General features: G+C 45.6%; 1 protein-coding gene across 1 annotated transcript in view; it reads right to left on the bottom strand.

Annotated features, from left to right (window-relative positions):
- The window catches only part of GRPR (gastrin releasing peptide receptor), a 99,535-nt gene extending 84,055 nt beyond the window's left edge, over positions 1-15,480 (bottom strand). The window contains exon 1 of the mRNA XM_029601738.1: positions 14,689-15,480. Within this exon, the coding sequence (XP_029457598.1) occupies positions 14,689-15,107 (419 nt within the window). The 5' untranslated portion in view covers positions 15,108-15,480. The remainder of the gene's footprint in view (positions 1-14,688) is intronic.
- Positions 15,481-20,775: the final 5,295 nt, after the last annotated feature.

Below are 20,775 nucleotides of genomic sequence, written 5' to 3'. Positions count from 1 at the left end.
TGTTCGGCTATTTACTGTGTGGGGAAATGGCCTAACATGGGTATAATGGGGGGGGGGGGGGGGTTATTTCAAATATTACAACCTATAAATACAACCTATGAAATCCGTTCTGAGGAAACGTGCATTATCCACAGCAGGCCCTTCACTTTGGAACTCGCTCCCTCCAGACCTTCGTTTAGAACCATGCCACTCTACATTTAAAGGGAAACTTAAGACTTGGCTTTTCAAACAAGCTTTCCCCTAGAGCCAAGAACACGAAGAAAAGTCTTTTCAAGCCCACAACGAGTTATTCAGATCTATTTTTTTCTTCCTTTGTTAATCAGAAATTTACACATGCTGACTTCAATGTAAAACTTATTACTTTGTTTTTGTTCAATGTAAAACTTCTTTTATTCTGTTCTATGTAAACCGCTATTTGTAGCGATAGTTACTGTTCTTTGTGAACCGGGGTGATATGTATATTATACAGGAACCTCCGGTATATAAATTAATTTAAATAAATAAATAAATAAATACCTTGTGGGGCGGATTTTAAAAGGAGCGCGAATAGCCTACTTTTGTTTGCGCTCCAGGCGCAAACAAAAGTACGCTGGATTTTAGTAGATACGCACGGAGCCGCGCGTATCCACTAAAATCCTGGATCGGCGCGCGCAAGGCTATGGATTTTGTATAGCCGGCGCGCGCCGAGCCGCGCAGCCTACCCCCGTTCCCTCCAAGGCCGCTCCGAAATCGGAGCGGCCTCGGAGGGAACTTTCCTTTGCCCTCCCCTCACCTTCCCCTCCCTTCCCCTACCTAACCCACCCGCCCGGCCCTGTCTAAACCCCCCCCCTTACCTTTGTCGGGGGATTTACGCCTCCCAGAGGGAGGCGTAAATCCCCGCATGTCAGCAGGCCTCCCGCATGTCAGTGCATGTCAGCGGGCCTCCTGCGCGCCAGGACGCGACCTGGGGGCGGGTCCGGAGGGCGCGGCCACGCCCCCGGGCCGCCCCGGGCCGTAGCCACGCCCCCGGGCCCGCCCCCGGAACGCTCCCGACACGCCCCAAAAACGCCACGCGGTTCGGGCCCGCCCCCGACACGCCCCCTCCGAAAACCCCGGGACTTACGCGAGTCCCGGGGCTCTGCGCGCGCCGGTAGGCCTATGTAAAATAGGCTTACCGGCGCGCAGGGCTCTGAAAATCCGCCCCTGTGTTATTTAGCTCCCAGCACTGCGCATATTAAAATGAATTAGCCATAACCTACTCTATGCAAATTGAAAAATGCAGCTTGCCTGAAAAATTGCAAGCTGCATTATTTGAATGGAAGTTAAGCGACAACTCAAGAGATGTCACTAACTTCCCCTGGAAGCATTGGAACACTAATGGTGAGACCACACCTTGAATACTGTGTACAATTCTGGTCGCCGCATCTCAAAAATGATATAATTGCGATGGAGAAGGTATAGAGAAGGGCTACCAAAATGATAAAGGGGATGGAACAGCTCCCCTATGAGGAAAGGCTGAAGAGGTTAGGGCTGTTCAGCTTGGAGAAGAAATGGCTGAGGGGGGATATGATAGAGGTCTTTAAGATCATGAGAGGTCTTGAACAAGTAGATGTGAGTCGGTTATTTACACTTTTGGATAATAGAAGAACTAGGGGGCACTCCATGAAGTTAGCAAGTAGCACATTTAAGACTAATCGGAGAAAATTCTTTTTCACTCAACGCAGAATTAAGCTCTGGAATTTGTTGCCAGAGGATGTGGTTAGTGCAGTTAGTGTAGCTGGGTTCAAAAAAGGTTTGGATAAGTTCTTGGAGGAGAACATAATAAATTGCCATGCTGGGTCAGACCAAGGGACCATCAAGCCCAGCATCCTGTTTCCAACTGCTATTAATCAAGTTTACTTAGGGAATAGCCACTGCTATTAATTGCATCAGTAGCATGGGATCTTCTTAGTGTTTGGGTAATTGCCAGGTTCTTGTGGCCTGGTTTGGCCTCTGTTGGAAACAGGATGCTGGGCTTGATGGACCCTTGGTCTGACCCAGCATGGCAATTTCTTATGCTCTTATGTTCTTAATGCTCCCCCACCTGCACCCTCCAAACACCAAAAAGTCCCAGGGGTCTTGTGTCCCTCCCTAGTGAAAGAAATAAAAAAAATATTAATATTATAGGATCTGCCCTTCTCCAGCCCTGTGGTCACTGGAAAATGTGGAAAGGGAGAAGAAATAGTGGTGGCATGCAACGCTGTGGGCTAAACTTCCCTAATATGAGGAGAGGCTGCAGCAGGGCTCAAACCGAAGGGCGACAAAAATGAGAAAAAAGCAAAACATTTTCCCCTGTTATATCGTGCAGGAGCATCAGGTTGTGTGAGCCCAAAGAAGTAGCGGGGCAGCAGCAGAAAGAGGTGACAGAGCATGGGTGGATTTTGATGGGGGGGGGGGGGGGGGGGGGGGGGGGGGTGCAAAGGGTTTGACTCGTCTGTTTCCCTCCTGGCTTAGCTAACCATATCCTGGCTTTCCTCCTCTCACTCCTGAGCCCTTTCTGCAGTTCCACTCCTCACTCCTGACTGTTCTGACTTGGAAGGTGGACCCTTGTCCGGCGATGAAGGTAGTTCGTTCGTTGGAAGGCGAGGCCAATCACAAGAGTCGCTGGAGAGACTCGATGATGATCTGGATGCAGGCGCCTCCTGCGGGTCGTTTAATCCAGATAGCTGGCACCTCCAGCAGGTCGTGAGAGCAAACGATACCAGTCCAGGAGTCAAGAGCCAGAACACTCCGCAGCCAGTCCAGGGGTCGAGAGCCAGAAAGTACCACAGCCAGTCCAGGAATCGAGAGCCAGAATATTCCGTAACCAGTCCGGGGGTCGAGAGCCAAGCAGGGACGTCAGCCAATCCAGGAATCACCACACGGAGGAACAAATCAGGAACAACGAACAGGAAACACCACCAGAGCCACGAAGCCAAGGCACGGTCTGAAGGCTCAGACCTTGCATTAAATAGTTTGCAGAAGATGGAGTCTGCAGGAAGGAACCCCCCTAACTTCCTGTAGGGGTTCCTTTAAGGCCAGGTTCTAGCCGCCCGCACGGCCCTAGTAAGGTTCAGGGGGCGGGGCTTAGCCGCGCCGGGAGGACGCCGCGGCCATCTTGGAGAATGGCAGCACTGCCGCGGAGGCGGCCTGCCGACGCCGGCCTCGGCGTCCGTGCTTGGACCTGCTGCGAAGGTGAGCAACCGGCCCCCAGTCACGGTCTGCCGCGGCCGGCGGTCATAACACTGACTCCCAGTTCATCTCCTTAGGCTGGCTATTGGAGCTGTATTAGCCAGACTGACTGACTGGCACACAGTAGGGTGGTACAAGTGCGTATTCCCTTGTCTGGGGCTGCTGGTGTAGGTCTGGCTTTCTTACTCAGCATGTGATCTCTGAGGTTCAGGGCTGACACTGGGAATCATCATGTGTAGCTGCGACCCCCAGGGCTGGAGGATACTAATTGCTAAGCTGCTGAGCCTTGGCGATTGCTTGCAGTGGAGGGGATCACATGAACCGGGTGGGTACAGGACTGCATCGGCCTGGAATCTGTGAGCGCCAGGAGAAATTCTTCAGGGGATGAGATGGGAAGGCGGCAGCAGTCCCAGAAAATACAAATGTAACTGGGTTCTGGGAGGGCAGGGTAGGTAGGTGTTCTAACCCTGTGAGAAAGGAGGAATAACAAATTGAGGGGGGTGAGCCGAGTCTGCCAATGAGAAAGGATAAGCCAAACTTGCAGGGAGGAGGAGCTAAGGAGGGGACGCTGCTGGGGAGTGGAGGGATAGGGGGAGCAACAGAGAGGAGAGCACTGCCTGCTGGGTCAATGGAAAGTGTAGAGCAGAGCAGACTAGGAGGTGGCAGTGGAGAAGGCTGTGAGCTATAAAACAAATACAAAAGTCAAATCATATCTATGTGAGAGAGGGGGAATTTAAAAAGAGTAGAAGGTGTAAAGAGGGAAGCTGGAAAATAGGATAAGAAGGGGAATGGAACAGGAGAAGAGGGAAAAAAAGATTATGAAAATGTGAGAGAAAGAGGAGAATGTGGAGTGATGTGCTGAAAGATGAGCATGGAGTGGTGTGCAGAAAGGGGATCATGTAGTGTAGTGTAGTGTGCGGAAAGGGGAGAGTATGGAGAGATGTGCGGAAAGGGAAGAGTGTGGAGTAGTGTGTGGAAAGGAGAGGATGTGGTGTGGACAGGCTGGGGAGGGAACAGAGATGGGTGGCGACCGAATTGTAGTAGAGCGTATGGTGTGATGTGGATAGACCAGGCTGGAAGTGGGAAACAGAGCGTGGCGTGGATGGGTTACAGAAGTGGAGGTGGGATGAGCTGAGGCTGGAGGGGGAGGAGAGGCTGATGCGACTTTCAGTACTTCCTAGCTCCTTTTGGCCCCATGAGTCCTCCCTATGTCCATACTACATGCTGTGCTCTGGACATTTAAATACAGGCTGATCATGCCCATGACTTGCTGTGCTTTGATTTTTCTTTTTGGCTGGGGAGGGGGATAATTCATGTTGAATTCAGCACACCCATCCATTTTGAAAAGAAACCTGAACTTGAAGGATCATCAAATGGTACAGTTTAACATAAGATCCCAAGCAAAGGGAGGGGGGGGGGGGGGGTCATGCAAGAGTCAAGTCCTATAGTTCGGGAGAATGGGGGAGCACCTCAAGGAGGTGCCAGCACTAGGCTGGGAAGTTCTTTGTGAGGTGGCATAAGAGTGGGCTGAGTTAAAAAGGAGCTACGGTAAAGGCAACAAATCTTCTTGTTAGGAAAGCAAATAAAAGCAAGAGGAAAAAGAGATCAAAGAGGTGCCTGAAAAAGGAAGGGCAGGAAGAAGATCTTAGAAAAGAAGCAGAAAAGGTAGTCAGGGTGGCAAAGGCGCATGTGGAAGAAAAGGAGCTAAGGTGGTAAAGTGAGGTGAGGAGACTTTCTGCAGGAATGCCGGGGGAAAGGAAGGGCATGCAGAGGAGAGAAAAGGGACTGCACAGAGCAGGGGCGGCCAACTCCGGTCCTCCAGAGCCACAGACAGGCCGCGGTTCTTCAGGATCTCCGCAATGAATGTGCATGAGAGAGATTATTTTAGAAAGTTTTGTTTATTGTACATCACTCTGATTTACTGATGTAATAAGTTGCGACACAGCAAGTAATAAATTACAATTATAATTGCAATCTGCAAGAGAGTGGGTACCCCTGAGGGAATGAACAGAATGAGAAATGATCTAAGAGAGCCCGAGGAACGGTCTAGTGCTTGGCACTTAAGATTCAAAGCAAAGAAGCGCAGTTACGTTTGAGGTGCAGAAATCCAAGGGAGAGGTATACAATTGGGAGGGGGGTGAGTAAGAAACTGATGGGCACCAGCCTGAAGAGAGACCGTGGGTGATCATGTCTGATCTCAAGATAGTAAAACCAAATGAAAAGACAGGGGCCAGAGCCAGAGGGATGTGGAGGTGTATAGGGAGAGGCAGAACCAGCAAAAAGAGGAACTGATAATGTCTCTGTATAGGTCATTAATGACACTTCACCTAAAATATTGTGTTCAATGCTGGAGTCTGTACCTACCTACTAAAGTACACAGTCAGGCTGGAGGCAGTCCAGAGAAAGGCTACCAAAAGGGTGCAGGCCGATGTGCTGTGGGGAAGAAGCTGGAAATTGAAGAGCGATATTTGGAGGAGGTTTCGAGGAAGATATTTTATGATAGCTGATATTCCTATAACAGTTGGAAATGTTTTTATTTGAATGTTATACTTTATTGGTGAAGGTTATGTACTATTTGTTGTATTTTATGTTGATGATTATATTTTATTGTATTGCTGTAACTTACATGGAGTGTTTTGTATGGGAAAGCGAGAAAGAAATAAAATATGATGATGATGATGATGATGGTGCAGGATGTGTAAGAACATGTCATATGGGTCAGACCAAGGGTCCATCAAGTCCAGCATCCTGTTTCCAACAGTGGCCATCCAGGCTACAAGTACCTGGCAAGTACCCAAAAACTAAGTACGGTATATCCCATGCTACTGATGCTATAATAGCAGTGGCTATTCCCTAAGTCAACTTAATTAATAGCAGGTAATGGACTTCTCCAAGAACTTATCCAATCCTTTTTTAAACCCAGCTACATTAACTGCACTAACCACATCCTCTGACAACAAATTCCAGAGTTTAATTGTGCATTGAGTGAAAAAGAATTTTCTCCAATTAGTTTTAAATGTGCTACATGCTAACTTCATGGAGTACCCCCCTAGTCCTTCTATTATCCGAAAGAGTAAATAACCGATTCACTTTTACCCGTTCTAGTCCTCTCATGATGTACCAAAAGCCATATGAAATAGACTTAAGTACCTTATATACCCTTTAGGAGGGTAGAGAATGGGGAAGATATCATAAGATACATTCAGATACCTCAAAGGTATTAATCAGGCAAAAGACAATCTTTTTCAAAGAAAACAATTCTCTAGAACAAGAAATCACAGTATGAGGCTCCAAGGGGGTGGATTCAGGAGCAACATCAGAAAATATTTATTCACCAAAAGGTTGATGGATGCATGGAATGGGTGATAAAGACAAAAGGAAAGGGCAGAGAACGGAAGCATGACCTAATGACACTGCAGGTCATAGAGTAACCAGGGTTGGTACCAGCAAGCTCAACTCTCCAGAACCCAACTCTGTTAGTGCTGGCAGGTTGGTAGTGGCCAGGTACTCTCCAGCAAGATCATGGGGACCTAGGCAGCTGAATGTTCTGGCAAAGGCCTCATTAGTTTTGGTAGCTGTTTAGATTATTACAAAACTGGTAGTAGGGGTGTGTATACTGGGATTTAGATTAAGTGTGGGATCTTGAATCATCTACATAAGATGGTAAAGAACCAATGATGAAAAATAATAATAATAATGCATAAGGCGTGATGTTCATTAAGTGGCCAAGCTGGAATATATTCTTGTGATGTGAACAGGAGCAACTGGGCAGATTGGATGGGCTAATTGGTCTTTTTCTGTCATCATGTAACTATATAAGGACTCTTTTCTTTCTAAATGATACAATTAATAGGTTTTGTGACCAGAGAATGTTCTGAGATTACTAGCAAGGGTGGATGTGTAGACCTTGGGTGCTGCTTTTTTCCTTTATTGTCTGTGAAATATGCCTCATCCTTTTCATATCACTATCAGCTGTACCTACTTTCAGTAGGAAATCAGATCTGTAATCAGAAAAAATTGCATGCCTGAAGTTCCTGAATAACGTGCGCACCTGGTTTGGTGTAATTTTGCTGTGGATATAAAGTAGTTCTGAACTTTAGGTTTGCATGGTGACCTGATACTAGTCTGTCATCAGCATAAATTCTGAAGAAAACGACACAGGTACTTGGAACAGGAAGTTTTAGCAGAACATCAAAAGCCTGCGATTTTACATGTCCTTACAACACTCGGGAAAGGATGGTGGTCTTTCAAACATTATTAGATGGAAAGCATCTGCAGTGCTGAAGTTTCTGCTGGCATTCATTCTGCTGCTCTTAGCAGATCCTGAATTCAGGGACGCATTTAGAACTCTGCTGCCCCTGGGCACTTTTGGTGCTTTCCCCACTACCACCCCCTCTAAGATGCTGTTTCAGGGAAGCAGGGGGCTCCTGTCTGTTGCATGACATCCAGCAGAGCTGGAAGGTGGCAAATCTTAGCCAGCCTGCTGCCCCTAAATGTTTGCTGCCCTAGGCACAGACTTAATGGGTGCCTATTGACAAATCCAGGGCTGCCTGAATCTGCACTAATCAAAAGAAATAAAGAATATGGTTGATATTTATCTTTTAAAAAAAAAGTGAATGAGAAAAACAAAAAAAGAGTCCACCTAAGAGTAAAACCACTAGAAAGAAGGACAGGAAATAAAAAAAACTGATCTTATGACATTGTAAAATTACAGAAAGAGCCTGGAAGCAAGAATTTTGATGGCATGTTTTCCTGAAATGATTGTCAATTTTTTTGTGGGCAGACAGTGCTCCTTGTCCATCCTCATATTTTGTTTCTATGTGCGGTCAGTCAAGTTAAGACGAATGCACACTTTGACTTTATTTGAAACATGTTCAGATAAAAAAGTTGTTGTCGGGTATTTAACAACAACTTACTCAGTCTGAACGTGTGTTGAACAGCAACTATGGTATTTTGTGTAGGAGTTATTTTTAAAACAGAGACATTATGCTAGGACCCTATGTTCCCCACTCTTTGCTAGATAAACTGAGTATTTTTTTCCCATAGAACCAAAATGGCAAAATCCGTGTGGCACATCAGGTAAGTGACTTAAAATTAATTAATGCCAGGTTCATTTTAAAACAGTTTTATATGCAGACGTGACCTTTTGCAACCTTGTTCGCCCAATACGAAAAACATATGTATATTCCAGCTTTTGTGACTGCTCAGCCACTTCGAAGCAGATTACATACAGGTAGTGTAAGTATTTTCCTGTCCCCAGAGGGCTTACAATGTAAAGGTTTTCCTCTATTGTGTGTTTATAGGAAAAATGCTTAGCAAATGGGTCCCTATGTTTGCACCTGAGGCAATGGGGGATGATGCAGTTTGCCCAAGATCACAAGGAGTGTCAGCAGGATTTGACACACAGGTTTCCCTGGTGCATGGCCCACTGCTCTAACCACTAGGGCTACTCCTCCACACATAAGTGCTGTTCACACATAAGTTTACACAGCTTGAGTGAAGGCATTCCTGGTGGTTGAGTCAGGGGGCTGGGGTGGGGGGAAGAGTTTGGATTTACGCAACATACTTTGTAAAATTCAACCATATGTGCGAAAATGTTCAAGAAAATATGGTGCGTACCAAACAGCAGGGTATAACTTGCACAAGGTAGATTTGGTGGGATCATTTTTAAAGAAGACTTAACTCATGCTAAGTCCAGTTTGGAAATGGGTGCAAAGTACTGCATGTGCGTATTTGCAGCAGAAGTTGAGCAGGATGTTCGACAATTACCCTCCTGAGGACGCACTCCACTATGCCATAGGAAAATGGCCACATACACTTCAAGGAGATTTCTAGCTTGCATTCACCTTCTGTCCCAGGTGACCAAAAGCTCCCTCTAACAAAGGCAATATGCTTCAACTAGTACTGCACACACTTAGCCCTGATAACATTATATTCATATTTATTTTATTCAACAGATTATTACGATCTTGCGTCACTATAGTTTTCAGTTAACTTCATTGTTCTCTGCTAAAAGTTCCTTCATCCTTCTTTAAACAAGACTCCCTCTCTCTCTTGCTCGCTGTTCTTTTGCATTTAATATCTGGGTGCTAAGACCACTTGGCAATGTTAACATACAGTATTTAGAACCATTCAAGAAATTAAGTGCAAGGTATCAAACCCGTCATCCTCGTATGTAGATAAGCAGGTGATATATAATTATTTTTATAGTGCATTTGGGTAACAAAACATTTTGTTAGATTTCACCTTCCATTAAACTGTGCATAAATCATAAAGTCTGTTTAGTTCTCTTATTTAAAAAATCACTTTCTCTCTCTCTTCTGCAATATAATATCAAAGCATTTCATTTCCCCTTTGTTCTCATTTTGCTGTTATATGTGTCTTCTTTATAGGGGTTGGAATAGGGGGGGGGGCCATGGCCCCTCCCCAAAAATATTTTTGCACCACTACTACCGCTGCCCTACCCCGATCCCCTCACTCACCCTCCATGCTGAAAGAGTAGAAGGGTCGTGGCCTTGCAGTGTCTGGTCGATTCCTCCTCCTTAGTTGCTGGTGCCTGAATGACATCATCAGGCACAGACAGCCGAAGAGAAAAAAAACGGCCAAGATACTGCCAAGGCCACGATCCTCCGACGCTCACGACAGACCTGAAGAACATATGTGGCTAGACCTAAAGAAAACTTTGGCGGCGCAGTGATAAAGTGCTCGCTGGATCCCCTCCCCACAACTTGAAGAGAATCACAGCAACATCAAAGATGTGCCAGCAGGTCCGAAGGACTGAGGCAGTGAAAGGGAAGAGAAGGAAGGGAGAGTGAAGTTCTCACTCTCTTGCCTCCTCTCCACTTGCCATCTTCTTCACTCACTCAGCTCCCCTTCCCTCCTTTTTTCTTCTTACTGAGAAAAGAGGGGAGGAAAGGGGAGCTAAGCCTAGTAAGTGAAAAGGAGGGGAAGGGAGGTGATTGTGAATGTGGAGAAGGGGGTGTCTGGGGGGAGGGAAGGGAGGGAAGGGAGGTGTGAGTGAAGGGAAGGAGGATGAGTGATAAGGAAGGAAAAGAAGGGGTGGGTGAGTGAGCGAGAGAGAAGGGTTGAGCGGAGGAAAGGAAGGAAGAGTGAGTAAGAGGTAAGAGGGAAAGAAGGAAGGGGAGGAGGAGTAGGTGACGAGAATAAGAAGGGAGAGAAGGAATGGGAGGGGAAGCAGTTGGAAGGAAAGGGTGAGAAGGGAGGGAAGGAAAAGGAGTGAGTGAGAGAGAAGTGGAGAAAGGATGGGGGTGATGAGCGAGAGGGAAGTGTTACGCATGCCGTCCGCGGCAGACACGCAGCACGGCCCCCTCACCTTCTTACATGGACTCCAGCTCCTGGTTCCTCCTCGCTGGTGGCAGTGGGCCGCTGGCTCCATCCTCGGGCCGCCCCCAGTGCCTCCGGCTCTGCAGATGTCCCCAGTGTTGCCAGTCAAGATGCCATTGCTCGTTGGGCTTCTCCATGTGGTCTGCAGAGTGACGCCACCACCCGTGCCGTGCCCCTCCCTAGGCATGCTCATGCATCGCTAATTCTTTTAAAGGGCCCGCGGCCAGAACCTGGCCGCGGGCCCAGATGTTGACATCAGACTCTTCAGTGTATATAAGCTCAGGCCTCGCTCCATAGCGTTGTCTTTGCAACAGGTCTCCTCCTACTCCAGGTACTCGTTGCTGATAGAGAATCCCCTCTATTCCTTGTTCCTGACCTTCATTGTTCCCGGTTTCTGTCTTCATCGTTCTTGCCCTGTCTATGTTTTGGACTGACTCTATGGATATCGACTTTGCTTTGTTGGAATACGCTAATACCTATCTCCACACCCGGACCTCCGCTATGCCTAACCACTCTATTGCCTATCTCCAGACCTGGAACTCTGCTACGCCTGACTACTCTATTGCCTATCTCCAGACCCAGACCTCTGCTATGCCTGACTACTCTATTGTCTATCTCCAGACCCAGACCTCTGCTACACCCGACTACTCCACTGCCTATCTCCAGACCCAGACCTCTGCTACACCCGACTACTCCACTGCCTATCTCCAGACCCAGACCTCTGCTATGCCTGACTATGCTAGACTTCTCCGTGATCAGACCATTGCCTTGATTGACTACGCTATAGACTTCTCCATGTTCAGAATTCTACGTTGCTTGCCATGACCTCCGTTTGCCGCTAGTCCAGATCCAAGCCTGTCCTTGATGCCTCTCCTAACCTATTCCCTGGACGTGGACTTACCAGGCTCCAGCCTATCTTTGCTTGAGCGCCCCCAGTTACTCTTCGTTCCATTGGCTCCCGAATTCCTGTACCGCACCCAGTCCAGGGTAGGTCTACGCCACCTATCGACTGCTGTCTCTGGGCTGAACCAACTACTCTCGCAAACCAACCCCGAGGCCCACCTACATCCTGCTGGCCCCGGCACCCAAAGCTCAACCCACGGAGAACGAGGGCTGGTATAGGTGAAGCTCCAGAGGCCTCGACTTTCAGCTCGCTCCACCTGCCAACGGTGGAGACCCATAGGTTCTCACCTACGGGTTGCGTCAACCCCACCTTGGTCCAAGGGTCCACCTCCGATGCAACAGGAAGGATCAGGAGCAGCACTGGCCTACATAGCCAGCAGAAAGGATCAGGAGCAGCATCAGCCCATGCATGGAGAGGACAGAGGAATTGTTCCATTGGCTGCATGGGCTAAAGGTGGGAGCTGTCACAACTTCTGTGTTCTAGAGGGGAAGAATGTGTGTGTGTGTGTGTGTGTGTGTGTGAGCATGTATGTACAAGAGAATGAACATGAGTGCATTAGTGTGTGTATATGAGAGAGAGAATGAGAGAAGGCAAAGTTTATGCTCCCTCTCCTCCCCCAACTAATCCATGGAAATTAAAAGTTCCGAGGTATGGAGAGTGGTGAATTTCTTGTATATGTATTAGTTTTAGTTATTGGCTGTTGGTTGATGTGTCTGCTCTTTTGAACTATTTCATTGATTTTTGGGAACCTTTTCAATATCTTTATATGAGTTAAATTGTTGAATATTTAATTTGTTAGCTGTATTGCAATATTCTTTTTCTTAGTATATTTTTCCTATTGTGATTGATGTTTTATATTTCTTAATTTTGTGCTTTGATGTTTTATGAGGCATGGTGATGTATCTGTTTTTTCATTGTTGCACTACATACAGAGTCTAGCTTACTGCAGTTTCCAGTTCAGTTTTTGTCTGAATCTTTCGATTTATGGTGTCTTTATTCTGAATTTGGTGACAGACTGTGTGTTCTGCATGTGGACCGATGTGAGGTATTCTACTAGTGTGTAGTTTCTATGTAGGAATCTATAGCAGGTTGGCTTGTTCTGTTTTGTTGTTTTCTTTTACCACTCTGCCTGATTTTCTAGCATCAAGCATTTCATTGGTTTGGAAATTAATTATACTCTATGATTTAGGTGAAAAATATATGTAAGAGTGACATTAACTGTAAATGTAATGTGAAAAACTAGCAGTAGGAGTGTGGGTGGAGCTTGGTTTGCCCTCCCACACACATACACACCCACCAAAAAGCGATTCTACTGTCTCTGGTCTTATGTTGGCATTTAGGATTTGATTCACTAAGGCATTTTTTTTTCCCATTCTCTTTCTATGACTGTGATGCATCAAGCCCTTAGTGTATTAAAAGTCCACTGAAAGCATATGCAACTAAACCAGACAGACATTTATGGTATATGTTCACAGCACTGAATCTTCAATGTATCTGTTCTCCCTTTTCTACATTAAGAGTAGCATTAATTAATTTTCAAATTTCATCCTTTTATATGAAAAGTGAGATTAATTTTTCTGGCTATGATGATATTTGCTTCATACAAATACATTCCTAAATTATGGCTTCTAGAGATTAAAGAATCGAGGTATGTACAATGATGGGTTAAGACAGAACATGGGCATCACATAACTCTGCTGCAGACTAGTGGAAAATGCATCTACTCTTTTGGTTAAGGGTGTTTAAAGCTGAATAAAGGCTGCTCTGGCTGGATGTTAAGTTATAAAATATTTCTTAAAGTGTACATAGCCACAGGTTTTAACCAAATATCGACTGTGATACCTTAGGTGGTATTTTGTGCTATATAATCACGTTAAACTGAAGTTACATGGAAGTTACTGTGCTCACAGATACAATTATGCTGAATGGTAACTGTGCCAGAAAATGAAATACTACAACAGCACTGCAATGACTGTCTCTTGCTACTGCACGTCCTCAGGGTTTGCTCATCTTGCAGGCACCGCAGCACTTTTACGGTGCTTTGCTATAGGAACATTTTTTAGTTTGTTCAAGAAAGCAGCATGTTCTGCTTGTATTCTTCTTTCATCTCCCTCCCCCTCTCCGAGTCAGTCTCCTGCCTCAGTGTGACTGTTTTCAGAAATAGCCAGTAGGGTGTTTGCATGAAAGCGAAACCCGGTGCTGATGCAAATGGCAATCAAACGGTACGATGCACGGAATTCTTGTTTTTCTACCTCTGCAAGGCTGCAAGGGCCACTTAAATGTTTGTTCATTCACGTCCATACGCTTCATAACCAAGCCTGGCAATGGATATAGCAGAAGGTCACTTCTCTCAATGAATGAACGTGTGAGAGGTTTTCAGACCTGTGATTGGTAGAAATTAAATTGTATCCCGTTGCATGTATTGTGTTAATGAGTGGCGTTTTGGGAAATGTAACTATTTACTGCCCGAACTCTCAAAATAAAATGTTGGCAAGCATATGTTATATACAATGCAGTATGAGAAGCATAAAGTTGGTGGTCACATGGAAATCAGGCACAGGTTTCGTGCCAAAAGTGTGTACATATCAAAGGGAAGGCAATATTTATGTTAATCACTCATTAGGAAGGACTTTCTAACTGTAAGTTACTAGGCACTGGATCAAGTTACTGAGGAAAGTGGGGGAATCTCCATCATTGGAAGTTTATAAAAGCAGATATTTTAGGTACAGTGGGTCCTGCATGAAGGCAGAAAATAGACTAATTGTTGCCGTATAAACAGAAAGATGAAATACTGTAATTTTCAAGCAATTAGTTTTAAAGAACATCAACTAATTTACATGACGCAGGGGGATTACTATAGAATTTTATTGTTAGATTTAAATCCCTTAAAACCTCTCTCCCATTATAACAGAGTTGTGCCCTATTTTAAAGCAGCAACTAAGACATTTTGCTGCAAAAGTCCACTTTCCGAGTTCTGAATGTCATTTCTTTCCCATTATGTCTGCGAACTATTCAGTTACTTTATTCATAGAAATATGCAAGCGCAAATTCAAATCAACTGCAAAAAGAGCAGTCCGATTTTACAGCACTAGACAGACATTGCGTGCGTGTCGGGTCCACAGATCCACGCTAGTCTCAGACCTTTTCATGTTACCGTCTCTTACTCTCTTTAGTTGGAAACACAGTGCAGGCTTTGCAACTTAGTTTAAAGTTCCTAAGAGCCACCGTCACTGCAATCAGAAGGCACTTACCTGTCTGCAGAAAGAGCCGTGAGTGTAAAGACGGAGACCCCAACAGAAGTGAGCTGTATGAAGGGGATCAGCTTGCACCCCACCCTGCCAAAGAGCCATTCGTCTGCCAGGTACCTGCTGGCATCCACAGGGGCGCAGGTCACGAGCAGGAGCAAATCCCCCAGTGCCAGGCTGGAAATGAACAGATTCGGGATATTGCGCATGGACTTCACCGTGCAAAAGATCTTAATCAGGGTAACGTTCCCAATGAGTCCTATAAAAATGATGATGCCATAAATCGTTGGGATAGCGTACAGGTACCCTGGGTAAAACCAATCTTCCCGCAGCATGGAATGATTCGAGGTCTGATTGATGGAGATGTTGGATAGTACAAGGCTGTCCATTTCTAGGTCCAGCAGAAAGCATTCCTCTGGTGTCATTGTCTCGGGTCTTCCTGGCCTCACGCAATCCAAACGAATGCCTCCTTTCCCAAAAGACACTTCCCCTTCCTCCTCTCTCGGCTGCTTTGTTTGTTTAACTGGAAACCATCACAGTTAGAAAGTCCTGTGGCTGCATATATTTCCTTCCTTATGAGTACAAAGTTACTCATCGGCTTCACATTTTCAAAGGTTTGAGCAATTTGACTTCCTAAATTTCCCCTCCTTCTCATTCGTTAACAAAGCCTTCACCTAGGAAAAAAAGATCATTTGTAAAGCTTAAGGGGAATAGAAGCGCTTTAATGAGCAAAGCATGTGCACGCGCCTGGCTGAAGTTTGCAGATCAAGGTTAAGGAGCTGGAACTGGCGCGCTGGGTTCGGTGGTGCAAGCCGAAGGTGGTGCATTCGTCCCTCCTCCCTCAGTCTCTTTTAATCCTCCGCACCTGCACTTCCTGGCTTGGTTTAAAAGGAGGAAAGGGAGCTTGCTTGCTGCTCTTTTAAAACTGCCGTGATTCCCGCAGGCAGCCTCCTCCGAGCCAGCGTCACCCTGCAGCTCAAGATAATGGGAAATGTCTCTGGAGCCGGGCAGGGCTGCTGCAGCTCACTGCTGGCGGATGCTGCTGGCCACCTACTGGCCGATATCATCAGTGCTCCGACCACAAATCTTGTGCATCAAATCTGCAACCTCTACCTCCTTTCAATCAGGTATACCCTTTGAAATTTCTTTTTATCTTTTCCTTTTTTCTGCTCAAGGGTTTGCTACAGAGTAAAAAGCATTCCATTTGTGACCGGGGTGAACTAGACATATCGAATGCTGTATATTGGCAAATGATATATGTTTGGCTCAATACATTTTAAGACAACACGGAATTCAAACATTAAAGATCAAGACCATGAAAGTCTAGAAAAATAAGCAGAAAAACTAAAAAATCTACAAAATACAAGGCTGTAAGTTATATACGTTAATGATTTTCCACTGCCCTGCACATCAGCATCCTCTACAGTATAAAGGTATTATAGCATGCAGAAAACTCTGCAGCTCTCATTGTGCTTCACAAGTAATCCCAATAATTCATAGTGTACTGGAGAGGTTGCAGCTCATCTGCATACTTCTTCCATCTGTCTCTGTGGTTGACTTCAGAAGTCACCAAAACCCATCTCAGCTGGAGCTGCTCCCCCCTCATGCTCCCTGAGCAGCTGGTCAGGTACTGGGGAGGTAACTTGCAGCCCATCTGTACTCTTCTCCCTGCTGCCTCTGGAAGTCACCTCAACCTGCTTTGGACCTGAGCTGCTCCAATCCCACATCCCACAGTTCTTGAGCAACCAGCCAGGTATTGGGGAAGTTGTAGGACCTGTTATTTCCTATGGCTCCACTAATTTTTCTCTTCCTGATGCTAATTCTTCCCAATCTTATTCCCTGCTCCAAATCACTATTAATACCAAGTCTGCCTTCGTGTTCTCTACATTCTTTCTCACCTGCTATTCTATTATCTGCACTGCTCTTGAATTTCAAAGTTTTTTCCTCTCCTCTAGCTATCTCCATGCTCCTGAGAGCATCTCATCCTTGGTGCTGGGGAACCCAGTTGTACAGAGCTGTGATAAATCTAGCCAGTCAAAATTTGACTGGCTAGATATAGCCAGATTTTCAGCTATAAACCTAACCCGTTAAATTAATTTGAAAATTGGCATAAAGATAATCAGTTAAAATTAACAGGTTATCTTGATTGCTCAGCATCTGTTTGAAAAGTTACCCCATAATGTCTGAAGGCACAGCATCCCCCCTAAAGCAACAAGCTACTCATTTATTTGTTTATTTAGAGATATTTACATACTGTCTTTCCTATATTTTTAGAACAGGGCGGTTTACAAAAATAAAAACATTCACAGTTTGTACAACATACAAAAATACAAAATAACAGTTATACATAATAAAATAATAATACTTATACTCATCTACAGTGTATTCCATGAATATACCATTTCTGCAGCTATTCCTCTAATAACATGCAAATATTATGAAAGACCGCAAGTTTGTCCACAGGTGACTTTGCCATCTAATCTCATATGTGTGATAATTTGATGAAATCTCTCCACTCATGACTGCATGGAAGCAAGGATCCCGCATCTCCTCCAGAGCATTATTTCTGTGGTACAGGCCACTTAAAATTAAGAGACCAATGTATTCTTTCAATATTGTTTCATCAAGCTGCTTCCACTCCTTGGTATTGTCAGGATGGCATCCCTTTTTATAGACATGGTTTATAGACCTCCAAATCAAATGGAAGTACTAGACAGAGATCTGGTTGAAGACATCCAGAAGATGGGTAAGAAGGGAGAAGTGGTGATTGCTGCATAAAGATGTGAATCGGAACCGGAATCGGTTCGGTTCTGGTTCCGATTCAAATCGTGCATTTTTTTTCGTCTGGCCCAATCAATTTTTTTTTTATCAGCTGCGCCCAATCCAATAAACAAAAAACCCACCTTGACCCTTTAAAACCGCTCCCTTAGCCTCCACCACCCTCCCTACCCCCCCCCCCCCCCACCCAAAAACGTTTTAAAATTACCAGTGGTCCAGTGGGCCTCAGGAGCGATCTCCCGCTCTCGGGCCATCAGCTGCCACTAATAAAAATGGCGCCGATGGCCCTTTGCCCTTACCATGTGACAGGGTAACCGTGCCATTGGCCGGCCCCTGTCACATGGTAGGAGCACTGGAAGGCCGGCGCCATTTTTAAAGATGGCGCCGGCCGTCCAGTGCTCCTACCATGTGACAGGGGCCGGCCAATGGCACGGTTACCCTGTCACATGGTAAGGGCAAAGGGCCATCGGCGCCATTTTTATTAGTGGCAGCCGACGGCCTGAGAGCGGGAGATCGCTCCCGGGGCCCACTGGACCACCAGGTAATTTTAAAACATTTTTGGGGGGGTCGGGAGGGTGGTGGAGGCTAAGGGAGTGGTTTTAAAGGGTCGGGGTGGTTTTTAGGTTGTGTCCTAACTCCCGTTAGTGAGCACTAACCCGATTAACGATTTTTTCACAATAAATCGGTGGAGTTTCTATTGTATCGCACTCTAACGATTAATGACGATTTAAAAAATATCGGACGATATTTTAAATCGTCAAAAAATGATTCACATCCCTATTGCTGCAGATTTTAATCTGCTAGATGTAGACTAGAGAATCCCTTCTGCGGAATCTAACAGTAGTAGAGAGATAGTGGATTCCCTGCAAGGGGCTCTGTTCAAACAAATGGTAATGGAGCCTATGAGGGCGGGAGCTATACTCGATTTAGTGCTCACTAATGGAGATAATGTCTCTAATGTCCAGGTGGGTGCCCACCTCAGCACCAGTGATCATCAAACAGTGTGGTTTGATATCACTAATACGATATGGAGAAGTCGCACAAAGACCCGGGTTTTGAGTTTCAAAAACACTGACTTTGTTGAAATGGGGAAGTACCTGGAGGAAGAATAGAAGGCTGGGAGCAAACAAGAGATGTGGAACAACAGTGGGCCAAACTAAAAGGAGCAATTACTGATGCAACTAATATATATGTTAGAAAAGTAAAGAAAAGCAAGAAAAGAATGAAACCTGGTTCACAAAGGAGGTAGCTGACAAAATAAAAGATAAAAGAACAGCGTTTAAGAAATATAAAGGATCCCAAAGGGAGGATCACAAGGTAGAATATCTGGTAAAACTGAGAGAGATGAGGAAAGAAAGCGAAAAGTCAAGCGGAAGAAAGGATTGCCAAAGAGGTAAAGTGAGGTGACAAAACATTTTTTAGAATCATCAGTAAAAGGAGAAAAGTCCAAAGTGGTATAGTGAAATTGAAAGGTGAAAAGGATCAATGGGTGGAAACAGATGAAGAAATGGCAGAAATATTAAATGAATACTTCAGTTCAGTGTTCACTCAAGAAGACCCCAAAGAAGAACCGTCACTAGAAAACAAGAAACTGGAGGGGAGTGCAATGGAAAGGATGAAACTCTGTTCATGGAAGAGAATATATGGGAAGAGCTAGGAAAACTGAAAGTGGACAAAGCCATGGGGCCTGACGAGGTTCATCCCAGGATACTGAGGGAGATCAAAGATGTGCTGGCGGCTCCACTTCATGACCTGTTCAATAGATCCCTGGAAATGGGAGTGGTGCCGAGTGACTGGAGCAGAGCGGCGGTGGTCGGTTAGCCTCACCTCTGTGGTGGGAAAAGTATTGGAATTGCTGGTGAAAGAAAGAATAGTTAACTATCTACAAGCAGCAGAATTGCTGGACCAGAGGCAGCATGGTTTCATCAAGGGAAGGTCCTGTCAGAGAAATATGATCAACTTTTTTGATTGGGTGACTAAGGAATTGGATCAAAGAAGAACACTCGATGTCATCTACTTGGATTTTAGCAAAGCTTTTGTTACGGTCCCGCACAGGAGGCTTGTGAATAAACTGAGAAGCTTGGGCTTGGATAGCAAACTGGCTGAAGGACAGACGACAATGTGTGATGGTAAATGGAACTTACTCGGAAGAGAGAGTGGTGATGAGCAAAGTGCCGCAAGGCTCGGTGTTGGGACCTGTCCTGTTCAATATTTTTGTGAGCAACATCACGGACGGGATAGAAGGTAAGGTTTGTCTGTTTGCGGATGATACTAAGATCTGCAACAGAGTGGACACGCCAGAAGGAGTGGAGAGAATGAGATGGGATTTAAGGAAGCTGGAAGACTGGACAAAGATATAGCAGTTGAGATTTAATGCCAGGAAGTGCAGAGTTATGCCTATGGGGTGTGGAAATCCGAAAGAAATGTATTCGATGGGGGGTGAAGGGCTGATGTGCACGGAGCAGGAGAGAGACCTTGGGATGATAGTGTCTAGCGATCTGAAGTCGGCAAAACAATGTGACAAGTGATAGCTAAAGCCAGAAGAATGCTGGGCTGCATAGAGAGAGGAATATCGAGTAAGAAAAGGGAAGTGATTATCCCCTTGTACAGGTCCTTGGTGAGGCCTCACCTGGAGTACTGTGCTCAGTTCTGAAGACCGTATCTCCAAAGGGACATAGACAGGATGGAGGCGGTCCAGAGAAAGGCGACCAAAAAGGTGGATGGTCTTCATCGAATGACTTATGAGGAGAGATTGAAGAACCTAAATATGTATACCCTGGAGGAAAGGAGGAGCAGGGGTGATATGATATAGACTTTCAGATACTTGAAAGGTTTTAATGATCCAAAGTCAACGACAATCCTTTTCTGTTGGAAAAAAATCAGCAGAACCAGGGGTCATGATTTAAAACTCCAGGGGGGAAGACTCAGAACCAATGTCAGGAAGTATTTCTTCACAGAGAGGGTGCTGGACGCCTGGAATGCCCTTCCAGAGTGTTAGGAATGAGCGGTGTTTGGGTGAATCCTTGGGTATTGTGGCAGATGACCACAGGGCTCCTCACGGGGAGGAACCCCATGAGGAGCCACAGTACTAGGCTAGACTCAGCCGTACAAACACAGTTAGTTCTTTATTAAACAGCTTTGAAGAGCAGAGGAGGCAGTAGTGAGGAAGTTGTAGTCTCAGGGACCTCGGCAGAGGGAGCCCTTCTCACCCCGTTGGTAATGGGAGGTTCCGAAGCAGGTTTCCCAGCAAGGAAGTACTGTGGATGAGATAGACTGAGAGTTAGTGTGCTCACTAGGTGTTTGCTGTTGATAGGT

Source organism: Rhinatrema bivittatum, chromosome 5 (assembly GCF_901001135.1).
Source record: "Rhinatrema bivittatum chromosome 5, aRhiBiv1.1, whole genome shotgun sequence".
Classification (NCBI taxonomy): Eukaryota; Metazoa; Chordata; class Amphibia; order Gymnophiona; family Rhinatrematidae; genus Rhinatrema; species Rhinatrema bivittatum.
The sequence above is the reverse complement of the archived record's forward strand: the minus strand, read 5'-3'. Positions and strand labels throughout refer to the sequence as shown.